Source organism: Mytilus trossulus, chromosome 7 (genome assembly GCF_036588685.1).
Source record: "Mytilus trossulus isolate FHL-02 chromosome 7, PNRI_Mtr1.1.1.hap1, whole genome shotgun sequence".
Lineage (NCBI taxonomy): Eukaryota > Metazoa > Mollusca > Bivalvia > Mytilida > Mytilidae > Mytilus > Mytilus trossulus.
The window spans coordinates 49509054-49534473 of record NC_086379.1 but is presented as its reverse complement, the minus strand read 5'-3'; the positions used below and the strand labels follow the sequence as shown (position 1 = coordinate 49534473).

Genomic DNA, 25420 nt, shown 5'->3' with positions numbered 1-25420 from the left:
ATTTTTCAAATTTCAAATTTTGAAAATTTTCAAGAAGAAATCTTCAATTGCACAGTATTGTGCAATAAATTTGTTGATCTTTGGCCACATTTATTTTGTAACAAAAACCTTCAGATGAATCGTATATAAGTACGTATTTAGTTTATTTCCGTGTAACACATTTTGATTAATTTATTGTACATGTATATCTATATATTTTTTTTAAGTACGTCTGAGTTTTATTGATATTGAATTTTAAAAATATTCTCTCTCACAGGTCTGTTTTGTTAAGAGCCAGTCTGCCATAAAACCATGCAAAATCTCAAATTTCGTCCAAATTGGTAGTAATAACTTTGCAACATTATATATATTTCCAAAATCTTTGGGTATTTAGGAGTTAAGATAACAAAAAAAATTTGGTTTATTCACACTATTTTCCATTTAACAGCCTTATTTGCATATTAATTTTGTGAATTATAAAAAAATAATGCAAAAAAATCACCAAAATTTAGGTACTTTTTAAAGGACTGAATAATTGATATATCTCTCAAATATAGCATTATCTTGTTATATTTTGCAAAGAACATTATAAAAAAAAAGAAAAAATGCATTTTGACATACTTTTACTTTTTGGCAGGTTGCCAGAGAGGTTCGAGCAACAGATGTATTAGATAACTTGCACGTAGTACATGTACTCAGTAGGTGTTTTCTCTCAAGATCATATTTATTTTTTTAAACTTTAAGGATTTTTTCAAAGGTGCATATCAGTTCTAAAACAAGTTAAAATTTTTAGCCTGGCAAATAATGGGAAGTTATTAAAAAATGCCCCCAAATATCTATAAAATGCACTATTGTAATAGTTTTTGGCCCTTAACATTTTAACTAAAACTGATCAAAGTAGACTTATATTTCGGACAATAACTTTTAAAGTTTAAGTGTATAGATCTTTACAATTTTTTTTCAGAAGGTTCAATACCACAAAAGGAAGCTTTGGAACGATTTTGATGATGATGGTCCCTACCGTTTAGGAATTAAGGGCCCAAAAGGGGCAAAAAAACAAGCATTTTATAGTTTAAGGATAATAACTTGTCATGTGTATAAGTATTTCAATTGCTCTGATATTGTATCATAATGTTTTAAACCACAAGTAGAAGGTTTGGGTTCCTTTAAATGGGCCATGGAATAAAGGCCCAAAAAGGGGCCCAAAACAAGCATTTTTCTTATTTCAAGACGATAACTTGTGTGTACTTGTATGGATCTCTTTCAAACTGTACCACAATGCTCCATATAACAAAGGGAGGCTGGGATTTAGTTTTGGATTAATTGCCCAAAATATGTAGGAATAAGGGGCCAAAAAAGGGCCGAAAAGAAGCACATTTCTAGTTTCCAAACAATAACTTGGGTTTAAGTACATGTATATAGATCTCTCTGTAATTGTACTACAAGGTTCTATTCTAAAAAGGAAAGGATGGGATTGTTTTTAAGGGTTATTGCTAAAAGGGGTTTTCAATAAGTTTGGGGGGGATTTGTTAAAAAAAATAAGGGATTTCTTTTTTTTTAAATTTTTCAAATTTCAAATTTTGAAAATTTTCAAGAAGAAATCTTCAATTGCACAGTATTGTGCAATAAATTTGTTGATCTTTGGCCACATTTATTTTGTAACAAAAACCTTTTTTTTTTGTCAAAAATTTAATCACAATCTCAATTCAGACAGCATCAAGTTTGATCATTGACCATATTTAATTTGCCTCAACTGTTCAGAGTCCAACCACTGCGGTTGTATAAAGCTGCGCCTTGCGTTTTCACCTACTTTCAATAACAATTGATGACAATCTTTTAAAAAGCTTGTTATATGAAACAGAGTTGTGAACATACTTGTACTTCAAAAAATCTTCCTCTTTGAAACTTTTGATTGGAATGCAACCAACTATAATAGGGCAAATCACTCATTGAGTGTCTTGATTAGAAAGTTGTGTCTATTAGAGCGTATGTAAAAAAATGTGGTCATTTTTTTTAATTTTATCTACGAAAAAAGATTATGTTTGCAAATATAATTTGCCATATGAAAGTTTTTGATTAATATCTTAGATTAAATCAAGATAAAAGAAAGACATTTGAGGTAACCCTACTTCTTCAAAAATCGGAAGCTTTTCCAAAATTATCTTGAATGTTCCCTCTCCAAAGAGCATCTCTTTCGTGTTTGTTGATACTTTGAAATTTTGATTTTAAGTCCCCTAACGGCTAACGTCTAAGTGGACTTAGGTTTGCACTGCATGTCTGTCAGTCTGTCTATCTGTCAGTTCGGCAAATCAGACTTTTTTGTGCTTGTAGATTTTGATTTGATTTATCATGACAAGTTACAGGGCAAATTCATTATTCACACTTTAAGCTTTATTCTTTGTTCAGTTGAAGCCCTTTCTCTAGAATTAAATTTTTGATGACATACTTTTTCATTATAAAACTTCTGTTCACATGAAAATAACTCATTTTTAGCTCACCTGGCCTAAACGGCCATGTGAGCTTTTCTCATCACTTGGTGTCCGTCGTCGTCGTCGACGTCGTCGTCATCATCGTCGTCGTTGTCGTCTGTCGTCGTTATTAATTTTTCAAACATCTTCTTCTCTGAAACTACTGAATGTATTTGAATGAAACTTAGCAAGATTGTTCCTTAGATTATCCTGCCCAAAGTGTGAGCTTCGATTTTTGATCCGTCAAAAAACATGGCCGCCGTTACTTAAAATAGAACATAGGGGTCAAATGCAGTTTTGGGCTTATATCTCAAAAACGAAAGCATTTAGAGCAAATCTGACATGGGTAAAAATGTTCATTAGGTCAAGATCTATCAGCCCTGAAATTTTCAGATAAATCAAACAAACCATTGTTGGGTTGCTGCCACTTAATTGGTAATTTTAAGGAAATTTTGCAGTTTTTGGTCATTATCTTGAATATTATTAAAGATACAGATAAACTGTAAACAGCAAAAATGATCAGCAAAGTAAGATCTACAAATAAGTTAATATGACCAAAATTGCCAATTGACCCCTTAAGGGGTTATTGTCCTTTAATGACAATTTTTCACAATTTGTTCATCATATTTGCTAACTTTAAAAAATCTTCTCCTCTGAAACTACTTAATGGATTTGAATGAAACTTTGCATGATTGTTCCATAGATTATCCTGCACAAAGTGTGTGATCCGTCAAAAAACATGGCCGCCATTACTTAAAATAGAACATAGGGGTCAAATGCAGTTTTTGGATTATATCTCAAAAACGAAAGCATTTAGAGCAAATCTGTGATGGGGTAAAAATGTTCATTAGGTCAATATCTATCAGCCTTGAAATTTTCAGATGAATCAAACAACCCATTGTTGGGTGCTGCCACTTAATTGGTAATTTTAAGGAAATTTTGCAGTTTTTGGTCATTATCTTGAATATTATTATAGATAAAGATAAACTGTCAACAGCAAAAATGATCAGCAAAGTAAGATCTACAAATAAGTTAATATGACAAAAATTGTCAATTAACCCCTTAAGGGGTTATTGTCCTTTAATGACAATTTTTCACAATTTGTTCATCATATTTGCTAACTTTAAAAAATCTTCTCCTCTAAAACTAATCAACCAAATTCAACCAAACTTCAACTGAATGCTCAGTAGGGTGTATAAAATAAGGTTTGTGCTTTATTTTTTATTTCGTCAAAAAACATGGCCGTCATGGCTAAAAATAGAACACAGGGTAAAATGCAGTTTTTGGCTTATATCTCAAAAACTCCAGCATTTATAGCAAATAAGACAAGAAGTTAAAGTATGTATTAGGTCAAGGTCTACCTGTCCTGAAATTTTCAGCCGAATTGGGTAACTGGTTTTTCAGGTATAATGCCCCTGAATTGATGATTTTAAAGAAATTTTGCAGTTTTTGGTTATTATCTTGAATATTATTATAGATACAGATAAACTGTTAATAGCAAAAATGTTAAGCAAAGTAAGATCTACAAATAAGTCAATTTGACCAAAATTGTCAATTGACCCCATAAGGAGTTATTGCCCTTTAAAAACTTTTTTCACAATTTGTTCATCATGTTGACGTACTTAAAAAAATCTTCTTCGAAACGGCTGTATCAATTTCAGCCAAACTTAGGCTAAATGAGTTTCAGAGTATCTAGTATAAATTTTATATTTCATTTCCTTGTATGTCAGAAACATAGCTCCTATGGCTAAAACAGAACATAGGAGAAAATGATTTGTTTTTTGCTTTTGAAGAAAATAGGACGATTCAAAGAACATTTAAATAAATTGAAAAGCCAAAATAATCATTGATGAGAGATTTAACCAAAAACATTAAGGTGAGCGATTCAGGCTCTTGAGATCCCCTTGTTTTAAAGACAAAATGACATTTTGAATGTTTTTTCTTTTCTTTGGTATTTAGTGATTCAATTTTGTTCCAGTCTGATAACTGTGTGCAGAGTCGTTGTCTTTGGACATAGAAAATTCACTGAGATAGTCAGAATTCAACAAGTTTTTACGTTTTGCTTGAAGATTTTGTCTCGATATTTTTATGTAGTTTACATTACGACAAATTATAGATCAAATTTTTGTTCCATAACAATGAAATTGTAACGGGTTGGGGACTACGTATTGCCATGTATTCCTCGCAGAATGCTTGTTTTTATCAAAAATGTTCAACCCTGATGCTGCAAAATTGTTTAATATTTAGTTAAAGTAGATATTGATGACTTTATTATGTGAAACTTTTTTTTAGATCTATCACACTTTTACTCTTTTTTGATAATACCTTCTTCATGTTCATTCATGACTAAAAACTTGTATTTAGACCATTTTGCACGTTTTTTTACGGTAGACCTCAATAATATTACATGTATATGAATAGTAAAATCTTACCATTTTAATGACAATATAAAAAAGATGATGTGGTATGATTGCCAATGAGACAATTGTCTACAATTAAGAGACCAAAATGACACAGACATTAACAACACTAGGTTACTGTACGGCCTTCAACAATGAGGAAAGCCCATATCGTATAGTCAGCTATAAAAGGCCCCGATAAGACAATGTAAAACAATTCAAATGAGAAAACTAACGGCCTTAAGTATATAAAGAATGAATGAAAAACAAATATGTTACTAGTACACATAAACAAACGACTTCCACTGAATTACATGCTCCTGACTTGGGACAGGCACATACATAAATAATGTGGCGGGGTTAAACATGTAAGCGGGATCCAAACCCTTCCCATAACCAGTGACAGTGGTATAACAGTAAATCATAAGAATGAACTATAAAAATCAGTTGAAAATGGCTTAACTCATCCGAAGGACAAAAAAAACAAGTGGACGTGGGGTTCTTCAATATGCTGAATCTAACCATGCATTTAGTTTTTGGATATTTGGGACCGGTTATCAAATTGGTCCAAATTGAGGTCTTAAGGGTCTAAAATTGAAAATTATTTGATTTCATCAAAAAATTGAATTCTTGAGGTTCTATGATATGCTGAATATAATCATGCATTTAGATTTTGATATTGGACCATAATAGGTAAATGTAAAATTAAACTTTTTTAAGTTTTTAAGTTTAAGTTCTTAGACCACACTCATTGTGTTGTGTCAACTATTTAATCCCAATCCAAATTCAGAGCTATATCAAGCTTAAATTTCTGTCCATACTTGCCCCAAATGTTAAGGGTTCAATGTATGCGGTCGTATAAAGCTGCGCCCTGCGGAGTATATGGTTATTACATGTGGTTATGAAATACATTTTATTGCAATTTGAAATATTTCAGTTTGTCTCAGCTGGTAGTAATATGCCAACTATATTTTACATGTCTTATTCCCAGGCCTCAAATTGCTAGAGATTACATTCTAGGAGGAAACTTAACATTACTGTTATGTCCACTGTTCTACCAAAATTGACATATGGATAACTAACTGGTTCATGTCAGCGTCACAAAATTTCAGTTGGAGTTTTATCAGGAACTTCTAGGAGTAGTCTCTTTATATTTGGCATAAAGCTGTATCATAATATAGACAATATAGCACTTTTCTAGGTAAGAGGCACAATTCTATGAAATTCACAAAACTATAAAATCTTCCTCTTTTCTGCAAAAAGATTACATGAATGTACAAGGCTTTCATGAATCATTATCAAATACAACATGTTTTAAAAATTTAAGACTGAACTCAATTGTGGCCACTTTGAATTTAGACAAAAAGCGTCTAAAAACTAGACTATTATAAAATACATATATAAGATACATGTATATCATGTTATGGAGGGGTATTTGCGAAAAATACAAGTCGAGGGACTTAAATTTCCCGAGCCACTAGGCAAGGGAAATTTTGTCCCAAGACTTGTATTTTTGTTGATTTTTTATAAAATTTATTGATTTTCGAGTTTCAGTTAATTTCATGTATCTAAGAGAATTTTTTGAAAATTAAGTGTTCACCCCAAGAACCGGTTTGGCCACAACATAACAATTTCAAGTTTATTTACAATATACACAGTGTGTATATGTAAAGTATGTTTTTAAAAAATGAACATAATTATGTTCTCATAGTTTTTGGCTATATTCATTATAGGTTGAAAAATACAGGCAAAGTTTAGATGTTTATGAAGTGTCATATTTTGACTTAAGTGGAACCTTAAAAGGTAGCACAATACAAAGATTTTATAACTCCAACTCCCAAGTTTTAAAATGCTGTAACTTTCTTAATAATGCTTGAAAATTTATAAAAGTAGTATTTTTGGATAGCTAACATATTACTCTTGCAAATTAATGCAATGTTAGTATTATGCAACAATTATGTAACCAATTATAATGTTAACTGTGTCTAAAATATTTTTCACCAAATTTCCACTTTCAAACAAAATTAGTTTCTGCAGAGGTATCCCTAGAGAGTTGATTTTATTATATGTTGTTCCTATGGCCATTATCTACAAAAGGGTGTCTCAGATTTCATACAGAATGTATAGAACAAATTTTACACCTAATTAAACATTATCTTCTTTTATGTGGTTAGGATGTTTACACTAATTAGAGATTTATGAGAGAATGGAACACCATAGAGACAATCTGAGACACCCTTTTGAAGCCCATGATGTGTTAATTAAGATTTTGTTAAAATTTTCTGTATAGTTGAAGAGATGATAGAGCTAAATTCATTCGAGTGAACTTACCCAGATTTTGTCGCTAATAACATAATAATTGATTACGTAATGAGTGCATTCATTTAAAAGATTAATCTTTTATCTATCTATATATACCTCTTTTATTATTTTCTATGCATTCATAAGAAAGTTACAGCATTTCAACGGTTAGAGATTGGAAGTAAAAAAATCTTTGTATTGTGCTACCTTAAGAAACAAATTTGTAATCAGAACGATCGCGTCCCTTTATACTTTTATGCTGGATGTAGAAAAGGTCAAATTCTTCACGCGCGACTTAGAATGAATAGTAGTTCTTTAATATGTCACTTGTTTCCAAGAAACTTAGTTTCTTCCCCTAAATGTCACTGTGGTGACTTAGAAACTAGCTCACTTTTTATTATTTTGCCCACTATACTCGGACATAAGACAAGAACTGATAATGTCATTTGGAAGCCTAAAATTAACGGCACTTATGGACACCGAGCTTCTATTAAATGGCTCAGATACAATTTCGAATGAAGAAAACATTAGTTTATTTCTCATGGTACAAACTTTTAAGGTTAATTATCAAAACTAAAAGGTTTACAAACTAATGACTGACACAATTAACCTGTAAGCATTTCGTCTTATCAGTTGCATTTTTCTTTACTTTTCAGTTCATTATGTAACTCAACTGACAATATCAATATTTTTATTATGTAACAGAGCATGTAGTTTTGATTTATTTGTGTATAATGTATTTAATTTACTAAGGAGACAGATTAATATACGCAATTGTTGCTTGTTTCTGGATCTTTATTGTGAATGTGTTTATAATTTATACATGTATTTATCATAATAAATATTGTTTACACTAACCATCCGTGTTTTCATTTTCGCAATAGAGTATCAGATATCAAGATACAGGAAGAGAAGAAACATTTTTTATTGTTAGTAGCTTTTTATAAAACGGAAAAATCTTTTCATTGTTCACATCAAATTCAGGATGATGTGATACAATAGCCTATACCACACAGTCAGATCCCCCCCGCTTTTTGAATTGAAATATGTAAAATCTAACAGAAAGACGCCAAGTGGTGAGTGTACAAAAACGTCCACGCTTCCGTCAGTCGGGTAGGTATACTAAGTGATAGATTGTCTGTGACCTCTACGTAATGAATATTCATAAAGTGACGTCAATGTCAACCGTAATACAAATTATCTGTGTTCACAAACATGTAAATACGGAATTGCCGCTCAAGTTAACAGATTTGTTTAGAATTTGTGAAAGTATAGAGAAATTTAGTGGTGTATTTATATAGGATTAGTTCTATATTAATCTAGAAAGGTTTGTACAAAGTGTACATGTAGCCATGGAAATTTTGGATTAAGAAAACAAAAAAAAGAACAGATGTTTTTCAGATGACTTTTTTTTATTGAAGGTGCAGCAAAAAAATAATGCAGGTTCCATCTGAAACGTATCCTAGTTTCACGGAAATAATTCAAATGTGAAAACAATATTATATATTATCATTTTAGATTATCAAAATAGACCAATTATTTGTAAACCATGAACTTTCCATTTGTAACCAATAATTCTTACATTGGTTTAAATATTGCCGTGAAGTCTGTATAGAAATTTGGGAAATAGACAGTGAAAAAATGTGACGGTCGAAAAAGAAAAAAATTGTTGAAATAGATTGAAGTTAACTCGGAAAAAAGAAAATCTGTAATCTAATGATACAAACATGAAATATTCCATGTGTCCACACAAAGTGATATACATAATTATATTTAAAAAAAAGACAAGTCACTTATAGTTATTAAAAACGATTGACTGATCGCCGAACACAGATATTTTGCATTATTATGATTATAGGCAAGTTCGAGCTGTTTATTTGCTATAGCCGGTATTGGATCTTGTTTGTGATATTTATTACATGTATTGTAGTGAATCTCAGAGGTGCTCCTACTCTCAGGAGAAATATATATACTTAGCCGGAAGTGAGATCTTGCAATTCGGGGCTTCCTGTTCTAATCCATGGTCTATGTCTGAGGTGTGTTACACAGCTCCTACAAGAAGTCTAGATATTATAGAAGCCACGCTAATCTGACAGTTATTGTTGGTAAGTTATTAGCAAGCCCACACAAACACTTCACTGGTGTCAGATGTAAAAGTAACTGACACAAGTGGAAAATAGTCTTTTCAACGCGAAACGTGTCGTGTTGAAATTTTGATTTTCGCGGGTCAAATTTGTCGATTGAACCGTGTTATCCCTGTGAATTAAACATTCACGCATTATTTCCACACCATTACCAATAAAACTTTGAACCATTGAATTGAATATACTCACTTCACTTGAATAAAGGTGAAAACAAATAAAATATAAACCGTATGAACTGAATTTCAGTTTGTAACACGAAAGGGAGACAATTATAAAAACAAAAACCAGTTGTTACACGAAAAGGGAGACAATTATAAAAACAAAAACCAGTTGTTACACGAAAAGAGACAATTGTAAAAAACAAAACCAGTTGTTACACGAAAAGGGAGACAATAATAAAAAGATTGAAATTGTCTTTTGGCAAATTTTTATTTAATCTGAGTCAGTAGTACTGGCCAATTATCAAAATTCAAAAATATGATTATTGAGACAGTAGTGCTGTCCTAATGTTTGTTGTTTGTTTAATTTAAACTAATAAAAGATATTAGAAATAGACATAATTGAGCAATTTGCAGATACTATTACAGTGTGTATATTTTTCTTTGGGGTATATAATAAAAGTATACCACATATTATATTCAGTTTGTGTGATATACATGTTTGTAATTGAATATATATTACAAAGCAAGAAAGATAATGGTTTGATGCTATATATATATTCAGAATAGTTATATTAGTCTAATTGTGTACATTGAAATAAAAAAAAATACACACATATACTTCATTTGTTGTACTTGGGTGTTATATTTATATGTGTTGTGTTTTCTGGTGTTATTTTTGTTGTAATTGTCTTCATTCTCTCTCTATATATATATTTATGAATAATCATATTGATTAAAGTAAATTTTTTATTTTTTTTATTTTTGATTGAGCATACTTGAGACAAAACATAATAGCATTAGAAGATAAACTGAAATCTTAATAAAAAAAAATAAAAAATAAATAAAAAAGTGAAACTAAATTACATGATCGTGTCAGCACTGCTGGCCGTGTTAAAATTAATTGAGGTGTATTGAGTGAGTCAGCTGTGCTGGCTGTAATTAAAACATTTTTTTTCTTTTTTTCTGCCTATGTAAATATTTGTGAAATTGGTGAACAGTTGCAGTAAATATACAAATTAGTTATAATTGTATTTAATATTGTCTTAAAAATTATTTAGTATAGTAGTAATTATTGTGTATTAAATAAAAGTGAAGATGTCGACAATTAACATCAATACTGCGACAAAAGAAGAGTTAAAGACATAGGGGAGGCCAGAGCCAATTTAATTATAAAAGCAAGAAAAATTAAAGGCACCTTGACATTAGAAGATCTAAAGATGATAGAAGGTGTACCAAACACGATTTGGGACCCATTGATAAGGAATGGCACAGTTGAAGTTAGTCCAGAGGTAGAAACTCCAGAAAAGCAACCAACAGCACAAGGCGACACTTCTGCATTAATAGAACAGTATAAGACAAAGTTGTTAATTGCAGAACAAGACTAAGTTTATTCAAAAAGGGATTATACGAAACAACTTGAAGATTGAAAAGTAACTTTTGAAACGCAACTATGGCGTAAGTCAGCAGAGATAGAGGAATGCCTTGCTGAACTCCAACAAACAAAAGATAATTTTCAAAGAGAAGTGGAGAAGGATCAACTGGAAAGGGTAAAAAGTCAAAAAGAGTTGAGTTTTGAAAATACACAAATTAAACAGGAAATGAGTGAGTTACAACATCAGTATGAGAGTACGATGGCAGAAAAAGAAGGTGGTTTTTCAGAACAAATGGAGAGCATGCAACGGGAACGTCAATCATTAATGGATAAAGTCATGGAACAGGCCCAAGAGATGGATAAAGAAAGAGAAAGGAGCAAGGAGCAACATAAGCAGATGAAGCAAAGGGATGCAGAATACGGCAGGAAATTAACTGCATTAGAAGAGCAATTGCAGCATTTTAAAACATCACGACTTATTTCTGAAAAGCTAGCTCCAGGAGATATATTTAGGGGCAAAGTAACTGAGATGTCAGCTAGTTCCTGGTATAGTGATTCTGCAAAGCTTAAATCCAGACAAACATTTAGTTCAGATAAACTTGGAGACTCAAAAGAAGAGGTTAATAACAATGAGAAAATTTCAACATCAGGGAAGGGAAAAGATGACTCGAGCTCTAAGGAAGTCAAATACAATCAACGTTCTGGACCAACACCACCAAAGCTAGCCATTTTTGATGGGACATCAGAATGGAAGCCGTATTTCATGCAATTTAACCATATAGCCAGGAAGTATGAATGGTCTAATGAACAAAAATTAGATCGTCTAATTGAATGCCTCAGAGATAAGGCTCTGAAATTTGTGAGTACTCGCCAAGAGACAGTTCAAAAGGACTATGACGTGTTAGTTCAAAAGTTGAGTCAAAGATTTGGGAATAAAGATTTACCTCACACCATAAGGCGTCAATTACAGGAGGTTAGGCAGTTTGTTGATGAGTCAATAGAAGAGTTTGCTGAGAGAATACAGGAACTAGCAACAGATGGTTATCTCAATACGCCAGAGAATGTAGTTGATACTATAGCTGTTGACGCGTTTCTGAAGGGGTGCACTGACAAGAAAGCAGCGTTATTTGCCATGGAGAAAGACCCAAATACCATGGATCAAGCGTTACAATATGTTAAGAGCTCCATTCACAACCAAAAGATTTTATTAGGGTATAGAAAGCCAGAGGTAAAAAGGGTTCAGTTTTATGATGACTCAGATGAAGCAAGTACAGAATGTCTAGTACGTCAAGTAAAAACGGCAAATAGTTCTAGTATGCAAGACTTACAGAAAAAGTATGAGACTATGGAAACAAGAATGGCAACTACAGAACAACATATCTGGACCATTAAATCTGACATCAAGAAGCTTATCAACTCGATCAGTCCCAAAACCACTGCTGAACGCCAGAGGTCGCCTTCACCAAGAGGACGAAGTCCAACCAGAGATATACGGGATATACAATGCTATATATGTAGGGAAATGGGCCATTACAGTACACAGTGTCCGAAGAAAAGCTGGTCGCCAATGAGACGCAACAGGTCACCATCTCCAAATAACAGTCTTAGAGAGGGGACTTTAAACGAACAAGGACTGAAGATGTAGGTCGCTCATCAGTCCAAAAATCTAAAAAAGGCCAGTTATCTCCCCTTAAGAGAATTAAAACCAGAGGTATTAGGGAAAAACAGGTTACAATTAGTGACAGCAGTGCTGTTCATTGTAACTTGACAGACTTTAATAGTGGCCTTAGAGAGTTAAAACCAGAGGTATTAGGGAAAAAACAGGTTACAATTAGTGACAGCAGTGCTGTTCATTGTAACTTGACAGACTTCAATAGTGGTCAAAATGAAGATACAAAGAATGGTATTGATAATCCTCAATTACGTGAGGTTCAACTGTATCCCAGTGATCGAAATCCAGAATCCAATACTCTTGTGTTAGGTATTTCAATTAATGAGGTAACTGTAAACGCGGTAATTGATACAGCTGCCCAGGTCACACTTATGAGTGAAGAATTTGCAAAGAAACTTAAGCCTCCGGTAATTTTTAAAGGCTCGCTAATGTTGAAAGGTGCTGGAAAAGACAATAGCATTACATCAAGGTATACAGAATGTGTTACAGTTAAGGTAGGGAAGACTGATACCAAGTGGAAAATTATAGTAGCTAAAATCAATGATCAAGTGATACTAGGATTAGACTTTCTTAAACATCTTGATGCCGTGATAGATTTGACTGACTTGTCAATAACAATAAGGGGTGAAAAACATTTTATTAATGAAGTTAAATCAGAAAACAGTAGTTTTAAACATTGCCGCATAACGTTGGAAGAGACTCTTATTGTTCCACCTAATTCAACTGTCAGACTACCAGTAAGATTATCAGAGGAATTTGAAAATGAAGTGGCTATTCAACCAAGTAAGTCTTTGAATGGGCTGATTATGCATAATATTTTGACCAAAGCTGATTCAAGAGTACCTATTATCCTAAACAATTTGACAGATAAGTCCATAAGTCTGAAGAAAAATCGCTTCATTGGTACAGCAATGGAAATTTGTGGGGTGATAGATGAGGAAAGGTGTGATTATGAGGACAGAGCATCAGTAAGGTCAGTTAACACAGTGGAGAGGGAACTTAGAGACTTAAAAAATGAATGGGATGAAATGTATTCCAATTTTCCTGTACAATTAAAACCTTTATTAGATTCGTCAAAGGAAAATTTAGATTTAAGCGAAAATCTGAGATTGGCGTCACTATTGCTGGACTTTAAAGATACCTTCTCAAGACATGACCTCGACATTGGACATTATACCAAGGTTAAGCATAGGATCGACACTGGAAACTCAGCTCCTGTAAGAGAAAGAATGAGAGGAACACCACTAGGGTTAGAAGAAGAAGAAGAAAAGCATCTCAAAGATTTATTAAATAGAGGAGTCATACAGCCATCATCATCAGAATGGAGTGCAGCCCCAGTACTAGTTCGCAAGAAGGATGGGAAGATCAGGTACTGTATTGATTACAGGAAATTAAACTCTATAACGCGAAAAGACGCATTTCCGATTCCAAGAATAGAGACCTGTATCGACACTTTAAGAGGTAGTAAATTTATGTCCTGTTTAGACATGGCATCAGGATATTATCAGGCTGAGATACACGAGGACGATAGACACAAGACAGCATTCATAACTAAATATGGATTTTTCGAACACATAAGACTCAGTTTTGGATTATGTAACAGTCCTGCATTCTTTCAGCGGATGATAGAGTTAATTTTGACAGGTTTGACATGGAAAGTATGTCTAGCATACATTGATGATGTTATTGTTCTGGGTAAAGTTTTTGAAGATCATCTTGTAAATTTAAGAACTGTACTAGAAAGATTCAGGGAAAATAATTTGAAATTAAAGCCACAAAAATGCAAATTTTTCCAAAAAGAAGTTTTTTTCTTGGGTAAACTGGTAAATGAGAAAGGAATAGCTGTTAATCCCTCTAGTAGAGAAGTTATATTGAATTGGCCAGTTCCTCTGACGAAGAAAGCTGTTGAATCTTTCCTTGGGTTTACCAACTATCATAGGGAGCATATTAAAAGATTTGCCACCCTTGCTGAGCCTTTGTATGCTCTGACAAAGAAGAAAGTAATTTTTCAATGGGAAAAGCAACACCAGAAAGCTTTTGAATCATTACAACAGGCACTTGTCAACTCAGTTACATTAGCATATCCAGATCCAAAGGAAAAGTTCATTCTAGATACTGATGCCTCCCACACCACCATTGGAGCAGAATTATTACAAGTAATTGGTGGAAAAGAATATGTAATATGTTATGCAAGTAGGGTATTGGCACCAGCCCAAAGAAAATATTGTACCACTAGGAAAGAACTGTTAGCGATTGTAGTATTTACCAGACAATTCAGGAATTATTTATTAGACCAACAATTCATCATAAGGACAGATCATAACAGTTTGACATGGCTACTAAGGTTTAAAATGATCGAAGGACAACTAGCCAGATGGTTAGAGAAATTGTCTCAATATGACATGGTAATACAACATAGAGCAGGGAAACTACACACCAATGCAGATGGACTATCAAGGAGACCAGATGATTTAGATTCTTGCAATTGTTATTATGCTGGTGCAGATATAAAATTGCTACCTTGCGGTGGTTGTTCATATTGTACTCGAGCACAAAAAGTCTGGAGTTCCTTTGAAGATGATGTCGATTATGTAGTTCCATTGTCTGTAAGGAGTGTTTCAGAGCAAGAAGAAGATTTGGACGAAACCAATTTAGATAATTTAGTGAATTGTAATTGGATAAGCGAGTCTGAAATTACCAATATGGGAGCTGAACAAAGGAAAGATCAGGAACTTAACAGATTGATAGTATGGTTAGAGGATAAAAAAGAGCCAGAGGAGCATGAATTGTTTTTATGTAGCCCTTCTATTAAACATTTATGGAATTGTAAACATCAATTAGTACTTAAGGATGATATATTATGCTATAAATGGTTAGATTCAGTTCATTCAAGATTGTTATTAGTTGTTCCAAGATCTTTAAGACACAAAATCTTAGAGAATTGTCATGATGCTAAACTATCAGGGCATTTTGGACAGGCAAACACTATTGAAAGATTAAAACAGAATTACATTTGGTATGGTTTAAGAGAAGACGCGAGAAATTATGTGAAGTCTTGCCATACTTGTAATGTCAACAAAAAAGCCAACGTCAAACCAAAGGGGCCCCTAGGTCAATTTCACGCAGGGATTCCTATGGAAAAATTGCACATGGACATTCTAGGACCACTACACGAGAGTTCTTCTGCTAACAAATATGTATTAGTGTTAGTAGATCAATTCACAAAATGGATGGAAATGTTTCCATTACCTAATCAAAACACAATTACTGTGGCTAAAACATTACTAGATGGTTTCATTTCAAGATTGGGATGTCCAGTCCAAATTCACACCGATCAAGGGAAAAATTTTGACGGTCATTTGTTTCATGATATTTGCAGACTGTTACAAATCGTCAAAACTAGGACCACTCCATACAGACCATGTTCTAACGGACAGGTTGAGCGATTTAATCGAACCATTTTACAAGCCATCAGATGTTATTTGAAGGGAAAACAGAAAGATTGGGACCTTCATTTACAAACCATTGCTGGTGCTATACGATCAACTGTGAATAGACAGACATGGTTTACACCTAACATGATGATGTTAGGTCGAGAAGTACTACATCCAATCAATTTACTAACAGGAACTTGTTCTGTCAATTTTGAAGCCAAGGAAACCGTTCATCATGTAATTGACCTGAAAAATACTCTCCAGGAAGCTCATAAGTTTGCACGCAAAAAATTACAGGCAGCTCAGCTTCGTCAGAAAAGAACTTACGATATAAATTTATATCATAAAACTTACGAAGTAGGTGATATTGTTTTCAAGTTGGATTCAACATCAAAAATAGGTCAGAGCAAGAAACTCAGGGCTCCCTGGCAAGGACCCTATGTAGTAATCAGAGTTTTGTCCCCTGTGTTGTATGAAATTACAGGTAGAAAGAAAGAGCTGGTAATACATCATGATAGGATAAAACAATGTGACGACGGAATTGTTCCATTGTGGATAAAGAGACTTCGAAACCGTCTGTTTGGTCAGGGTGTTCCAAAGGGGAATATAGATTCAAGAAAAGAAGAAAACGAGTTGCCTGAGGGTTGGTCAGATTATTTATTTTCACCTCCATATTCAAACTGTGACAGCAGTGCTGTTCTCTTGTCTCTTGATGAGGATACTTTAAAAGTGCCTGGATTAGATTTAGACAGTGAGAAGGATAGTAATCATGGTAGTTTTGCTGATCCATTGGATTTGGCTAACATGAGAAGTGACAATAGTGACAGCAGTGCTGTTCTCTTGTCTTCTGATAAGAATACTTTAAAAGTATCTGATAAAACTGGAACAGCAGGTAGAGAAAAAAGACAGAGGTGTCTGCCAAGCTATTTGTCAGATTATGTGGTGGATGTAGTTAACGAATAGATTTGAGTGACAATGTTAATCACAAATGTTTTTAAAAATTTTGTATAGTATGTTAAAGTATATAATATTTTTTATTTTGTTTTTTCTATTATTTTATTATTATTTCATGAATACACACAAAGGTAATAGTATTTGCTCATTTTCAAAACCTACATATAAAAAATTAAAATTAAATACAATAACTAATGAGTAGGCTCATTCAGTATTTTCCAGACTGCATGGTATAATGAGTGAGGAAGAATTGGATTATGAGGATGACCAGGATCATTTAACTGAAACTTAAAGGCAGGTAGCTATCAGAGGTGAGGCTACAAATGTCCGCTTGAGACACAGGGAGTGTGATATTTGCTTTCACACATTTACCAACCCAAGAAGACACACCATTCAAACTCATCTACCATGGTATGTGGCGCCAGAGACTGCCTGTTGGATTTGTGGTACTCAGGAACAGACAGCCAATTTCCTGAACAAGCACATAACTCGCTGTCATCCCACAAATGCTATTGATGCTACCTTTAAGAACAGAGAAGTGATGTACGCTGAGCTAATGAACGGTCTTTTACGAGAGTTAGCACGTTCATAAGGTACTTCCTACCCAGTAGGCCTTGAAGAGAAACTGAATGCCATAATGAGAATTAGGACACAATTGCCGCCTACAGAATTCCATATTTCTGAAGTTAAACTCGTGGATTCTTTCTTGAAATTGAATTGTATGGAACCTGATGCTGATTACAAAATTCCTGCCACTCCACTTATGGAAATCTATCATATTCTTCACTGGAAAATACTCAAAAATCTCATTGGTTATTTGAATTCAGACGAACAACTTTGGTTTTTAAAATTCGAGGAAAGGAAAAACAAAGACGGACTTCAAATTGGACAGTTGAGCACAAAGTTATCCGGACCACTACCCATCATAGACTCTCACTTCCATCTAGACCAACTATGTAGGCAGATGGGTAGTGGAGCTTTCCAGGATCTGGATGACCTTGGCTCCCAAAGCATGTATGAAACGCAATTAAGATATGCCATTGCTAACTTTGTTTTTCCGTCAGCTTGGCCAAACTCCTCACAGCGTAGCGAATTCAGGAAAGATCACCGTTTAAGATTCACCTTTGGCATTCATCCTAAAATTATAAGCTCATCATCAACTTCATCTTTGGAACATAATTGGACTGATCTTCAAAATTTATTAAAATCAACAAAAACAGTGGCAGTGGGAGAGATTGGTTTAGATGATTCTACCAACCCTTCAAGGAGAGATTTCGACCGACAAATTACATATTTTAGAAAACAACTTTATTTGGCAGCAGCATTGAATTTAACTATCGTCATACACTCAAGAGGAAAACCATCACTGCATGAACATGTGTTGGCCATTCTAAGTGAAATATGCAAACCAGACCAATTAATTCATTGGCATTGTTTAACCTGTTCCACTCAACTGTACTCAGCAGCCGTCAGTCAGTTCTCTAACATTGTTTTTGGCATTACTCCATTTATTTTGAAGGACCGATACTCAAATATTGTAGAAATTGTGAAAACTTTTGGCATTACACGTTTAGTGTTGGAATCAGATGCTCCATATATCCCACTTCATTCTCACACCATTGGAAATCCTTACTCCGTTCATGCAGTAGCACTTAAAATATCTGAACTTTTACAACAACCCATTGAAGATGTTTTCAAAATTACTACCGAAAATTCAAAGAAAATCTATAAATTACAGTGATATATAAATACTTGTGACTTCCTATATATATATGTACATATTTTTTATGTGGACTTATAGTAAAATTACTTCTTTAAAAGGATTTAAAGAATGTGTAAATGATTGACATTTATATGTACATATGTAATTAAATTCCTTGGTGGAAGGAATGAGATAGGAGGATGAAGAATCAGGAGTAATTTGTGTTATGCGGAATTCTAGTGTGCGACAGCTGTGCTGTCCATCTAGGATTTTGTGTAAGGATAGAAGGATGAAGAATCAGGAGTAATTTATGTTATGCGGAATTCTAGTGTGCGACAGCTGTGCTGTTCACCTAGGATTTTGTGTAAGGATAGGATGATCAAGAATCGGAGTAATTCATGTTATGCAGAATTCTAGTGTGCGACAGCTGTGCTGTTCACGTAAAGTTTTGTGTAAGGAAGGAGATCGGAATGGTGAAGGAATATTCACAGCCACACCTGTCATTCCGACAAGTCATTTACATTTAATAACATTGAATTATAATTTTAATATTTGGAAATTCGCAATAACGTGTTATGTATATCAAGACATGGATAAAAATGAACATTCTGCGGAAAGGAACATTACTGAAATTGCCTTCACAATTCCGTGAATGGTCAACAAAAAGAAGATGACAGGGAGGAGTGTAGTGAATCTCAGAGGTGCTCCTACTCTCAGGAGAAATATATATACTTAGCCGGAAGTGAGATCTTGCAATTCGGGGCTTCCTGTTCTAACCCATGGTCTATGTCTGAGGTGTGTTACACAGCTCCTACAAGAAGTCTAGATATTATAGAAGCCACGCTAATCTGACAGTTATTGTTGGTAAGTTATTAGCAAGCCCACACAAACACTTCAGTATGTTGCCTGTACACTTCTGATTGGTCAAATGATGACAACAAGAAGATTTGTGGCACACAAAATGACTTTTTTATTACTTGTTTTACAAATAACATACCAAACCAATAGAGAATTCAAAATGGTGACTTTCCCTATATACGAACTAGTCTGATATGTCACTGTATCCTTCCAACTATTTGTCAACGTCTAATTAAGAAATAATGCATGGGGGCTTGAATATATCGTTATTTTACCACGAGTTGGCCCTTTATGACAAATATTTTACCCTGAGCGATAGCGAGGGGTAAATTATCGGCATAAAGGGACAACCCGTGGTAAAATCTAGATATATTCAAGCCCCCATGAATTATTTCGATTCTAATAGGACAAATACGGCAATTTTTTTGGATCGAAGCGCTCTAGGTGGAGGCCATTATTTGCCGTTCCCATAAATTAACGCACTTTTAGATTGGCGTAAAAGAACGGAGCAAACAGAATAAGTGACATGCTTAAACTATTCACAAAACATATTTAGATAGATTTGGATGAATTCTAATGATAACTCACTTATATGTGATCATATGTCGTCTATGTATATAAAAAATGGGTTTATACCACATTTTAGCATCGTTTGTTTACGTTTACTTGTTGTGATGATTTTTGGTATCAAAAGCGTGTATTTTCCCGTAAAATGCTTAAATGATCTTAAATCATAACGTCATCATTCTATGACGTCGGGTACTTCATTCATAAAAAAAACATATGACGTGGGAGTACGATCGGAACAGCCAATGCAATATATTCATATTTTACCACGGGTGTGTACTCAAAGCGTTTGAAGGACGTCATGTTAGAATGACAATTATATTTCAAGGTTAGATTATCCTTTTTTGTCTTATGCAATACAAAATAAACATTTGTCATACGTGTTTTGATTGAGTTAAGTCTGCCAATTGATATTTTGTCGTGTGTTTTTCTATGTTGTGATGTTAATTATGCTATTGTTTCAGAAAAAGAGAGAATCAAGGTTTGATCCATTAAAACGTTTAATTCCGCTGCAAATGTTTGCACCTGTCCTTAGTCAGGAATCTGATGTACAGTAGTTGTCGTTTGTTTATGTAATATATACGTGTTTCTCGTTTCTCGTTTTGTTTAATATATAGATTTATTTAGACCGTTGTTTTTCCCGTTTGAATGGTTTTACACTAGTCTAGTAATTTTGGGGCCCTTTATAGCTAGTTGTTCGGTGTAAGCCAATGCTCCGTGTTGAAGGCCGTACTTTAACCTATAATGGTTTACTTTTTAAATTGTTATTTGGATGGCGAGTTGTCTCATTGGCACTCACATCACATCTTCCTATATCTATTTGGTGTTTTTGTCGTTTGTTTCAAATAAGTTGCATTTTTTTCTTGAATAAAATTGAAAAAATAAGCTAAGCATATACAGTAAAATTGAACACAGGAATTTGAAGTAACTCAAGTAAATGTCTAAAATTTAAAAGTCTGTTTTAAATCATATAAACAAGCAGATATATATATTTATACAGAGATCAATGTAAAAAAAATCCACATACACATCAAAACACATTCACTTACTTTTTTGTAATTTTTTTATGGGTTTGAAACTTAATATTTCAAGTAGCAGTTATACCTTCTATTTCGATTTTTGTTTAGACAATTTTTTCTTATTGTTGTTTTCAATATATGTAAAAAATAATGTTAAACAGCATGTAAAGATTATACTTTTAAGAGGTCGGTAAAGGGTTATTTTCTTGCAATGTGTTTTGCCATTTTTATTTTACGTTAAACCTCGAAAAAGGTTCGTTATTCACCGTATTTCGTGAAATCGGTAAAAAGATCAGCGCGCAAGAAATTTTAAATTGTTCGTTCATCGTGAAATAACAATTTAATTTCGCGTTCTTCCGTGCAGATATTCCCCCTCTCTTTCAAGCAAATTGAGTGTTATCTTTAATCTACCTTTAAAAGAGTAAGATATATAATATGGAATCATTACATGACAAAGAGCAATGTAAGTCAACAACAACATTAAACTTCTACATGAAACGTCTTTAAAAAACCCTGTTATAAAGCATTATGTGTGTTAAAAATTTCCATGAAACAAATAATATGACAGCTAAGATTAGTGGGAATAATTAGTTGAAGTGTCAATGAATTAAAAACTATGTATGATATTAAAATGTATCATATTCATACGGAAGCCGATAAGGGCCATTCAAAAAAAATATTTTATGTCGTAATTACGACATAGCATGTCGTAATTTCGACATAACCTGTCGTTATAACGACATCGCTATGTCGTAATTTCGACATAACATGTCGTTATAACGACATAGCTTTGTCGTAATTTCGACATATTATGTCGTAATAACGACATCACTATGTCGTTTTAACGACATAGCGTTGTCGTAATAACGACATCGCTATATATAAAAGAATATGTATTATGATTGGCAAAAAACTAAATGACACAAAGATTAACATACAGGTCATCATAATGCCCCCCAATAATTAGAAAAGCCCCCGCATTGTCAGCTATAAAAGAGGGAGGAAAGATACCAGAGGGAGAGTCCCCGAAATGCTGTGTGGCAGACAGTGTTATTTTTTTTAATTATTAGCTCCCTTGGTAAAACTCCAAATTTCATATTTAATGTATTCTATTGTTAAATGATTTACATGAAGCTTTATAAGTATATATTTGTTAATTGCATAGCTTTTGCTATTTGAATTAGTTGTTAAATATTTCTATTTATATTTTAAAGTTTGATATTTGCATCATCGCAAAATCTTTGGGTACTTTCGCAAAAACAAAATAAAAATGTTAGAAAACACGAAACATTATTAAAACAAATATATGGTTTGAATTATGTTTTTACAGCTATTGATCATATTCTAAGTAATATCTAGTTTATTTGAGGATTAAAATAAGAAAGCAATTGTGAAAAAACCGGATGTCCAACGGTACCATTATGAAAAACCGTTTTAACTCTCATGTATTGTGATCCTATTTCTTATTCTCCGATCTTTTTGATTCCTGTCAGGATCAACGACATGTGTCGATTCTTTTTGGCGTTAAAGCCGTTATTTTACCTAATTTCATTTGACTCGCTGACTGCATATTAAACTGGAATAAAAAAAAATGTCCGACGTTTTTCGTTAACCCAACGACTAAAAGTAGATATAGCAGAAAATGAAAAAAGAGTAAGACAATAATAATAACTAACAAAAGTACAAATATTTGCCTCATGTGAGTTCAAATATTGCTGATTCAATAAAATCTTCTCTACACAGTCGTTTTTCAAACGGTAGTCATTTTGTTCAAGTTGATATTTCATTTTTCAAAGCAAATAACGCGTATTTTTTTATAATTGATCAAAACAAAAGTTTGATACACGAGGAGTAAAAAATGCCAAGTTATCAACTACATATTTGGGTCTTAAAGGAATAAAATGCTTCTATACATTACTAAACGGTAGCCAATTTGTCCAAACATCTAAAAACGTCTAAGATCCTAAAGACGCTAATTTCTGACGTTACATGTAATTGGGAAAAAATCCCATTACATGAACTTCGTCCAACTTTTGCAAAGACTAATTTGAGACACCAAGACAGTCCTCTAAATGTAAAAAGCGAAAGGAAATTTATGTTACGGAAGTACTCCGAAATAGATCATTTAAATTCGTCACTTCAGTAAGGTGCAATCACCAGTATTAAAAGACTTAATACCAGTTAACGGAATGTTATACTTCGCGATTTGTCCTGCTATTCATGGTATAACTGTCGTGATGAAAGCAATTCCTGTACTAGCGCAAGCCGGAACTTTTCGTCCGAATATAAACTTGTGCATGAAATGGAGGTAATTGAAAGACAAATCCCAAACAGCGACGAAAACCGTTTCATCGAATTAATAAAAACCCAGGATTATATTTGCCGTTTTCGCGGACGATCCAGGAGTTGATTACTATATTTTAAAATGTATATATCTGAAGTCAAGATGACTAACTTGGGAAATAAACCTCAAGCTACCGTTCAAGTAATTGAAGGGGTGTATTTCGACAACATATGTGCCAGGGAAATACAATTCTATTCAAATTTAACCAAGGGTAAACATGTTCGATTTATTTGCAGTGTCAGATATATTTGTATTAGGGTTGAATTAAGATATAGAAAATTTACAAAGACAGATGATATCACACTGGATGCTATGCACCTTGGAAGTTAAACATCCTATGATAAAATAAATAAATATAGAAAAACCGTATACATGTACTTCCGTCCCATCTTTCCTTCCTGCATTAATTGCGACAGTACTGCATTTTTAGTTCAAAAATCTTAAAGCGTTTTCCAAAGTCGAGGTAATTTTTGATAAAATGACATCACAAAACGAACAGAACCAGAATTAACCAACAATGTAAAACCCTCTTCGACACCTCATTTTAAGTGTAAGGTGTTGTAAGAACATGGTGCCCAACGTTTGAAAGTAAATTAGAACAATCATTACTTCAATTTACCCTAATTACAAAAAGCCATGTAGTTTGCGCTTATTAAAAGGAAGACAGAATGCTTAGCTTGCAGTAGAAGTTTACTATAACCTAGCGGTAAATTAAAGCCTTGCCTAGCTGTAAAGCCCTTTTTTTCAATTCATGTTTCAATTTCTACGGAATCTATAAAATATATAAGTTTCTCACTAAAGGTATCCAGAGAGGGTAATCAAAAATTTTGTGACGATGCAAATATCAAACTTTACAATATAAATAAAAATCTTTAACCAATGAATTAAACTAGCAAAAGCTATTTAATTAACAAATATATACTTATTAAGCTTCATGTAAATTTTTTTAACAATAAAATACATTAAATAAGAAATTCGGAGTTTAACCAAGGGAGCTAATAATTGAATAATAACACTGTCCGCCACACAGCACTTCGAGGACTCTCCCTCCGGTATCTGTCCTCCCTCGTTTATAGCCGACTATGCGGGGGCAATTCTAACTCTTTGGGGCATTATGATGACCTATAGTTGTTAATTTCTGTGTCATTTAGTCTCTTGTCAATCATAATACATATTCTTTTATATATAGCGATGTCGTTATTACGACATGATATGTCGAAATTACGACATAGCTATGTCGTTATAACGACATGTTATGTCGAAATTACGACATAGCGATGTCGTTAAAACGACATGTTATGTCGAAATTACGACATGTTATGTCGAAATTACGACATAGCGATGTCGTAATAACGACATGATATGTCGAAATTACGACATGCTATGTCGTTATTACGACATAAAATATATTTTTTGAATGGCCCTTATCGGCTTCCGTATATTCATGTATTTGCGTTTGAATCCCTTTAATAGACCTTTTCAATATCTCTCGATACCTACAGTTGAGAACGACTACGACAGGTAAAATGTGAGGGGTCGTCTCAAAAAATAAAACAGGGAGATCATTATTGATTTTATTGCTTTCATTGACAATGATACAACTTTCCTATAGAGTCCAAATGACATGGATTTTTAATTTATCTAAGTCACATTTCATGTTTTAAGACGTTGAGCTTTTAGCTGTCCTGTTGAAATTTGGAAAAATGAAAAGAACAAAGCATGTTTTATTTTGGTAAATATTTAATCAAACAATGTTTTATGTCAATCTATTGGTTTTATGTCTGTTGTCAAGGGCAGCACATGTTTCCACAATGTCTGTCAGTTTTGGCCTTGAGTGCCTCCATAATGTAATCAATACTTTTCAATTCACCAATTTGATGTTCCACTTCAATTCTGTATTCACCAATCACTCGATTGAGTTTTCTGCATTTTTGCGCCTGTCCTCAGTCAGGAGCCTCTGGTCTTGTATGATTTTTAATTTTAGTTTCTTGTGTACACATTGGAGTTAAGTAGGTCGTTCATTATCACTGAACTAGTATATATATT

At 33.4% G+C, this 25420-nt stretch overlaps 1 protein-coding gene across 1 annotated transcript; it reads left to right on the top strand.

The window, feature by feature from the left end:
• Window positions 1-17521: 17521 nt before the first annotated feature.
• Window positions 17522-22367, top strand: LOC134726486 (putative deoxyribonuclease TATDN2). Its single transcript, XM_063590892.1, has 3 exons — window positions 17522-18529; window positions 20476-20492; window positions 22361-22367. Exons 1-3 carry the CDS (start codon window positions 17522-17524, stop codon window positions 22365-22367), a joined length of 1032 nt encoding a protein of 343 aa, XP_063446962.1.
• The last annotated feature ends 3053 nt before the right edge of the window (window positions 22368-25420 follow it).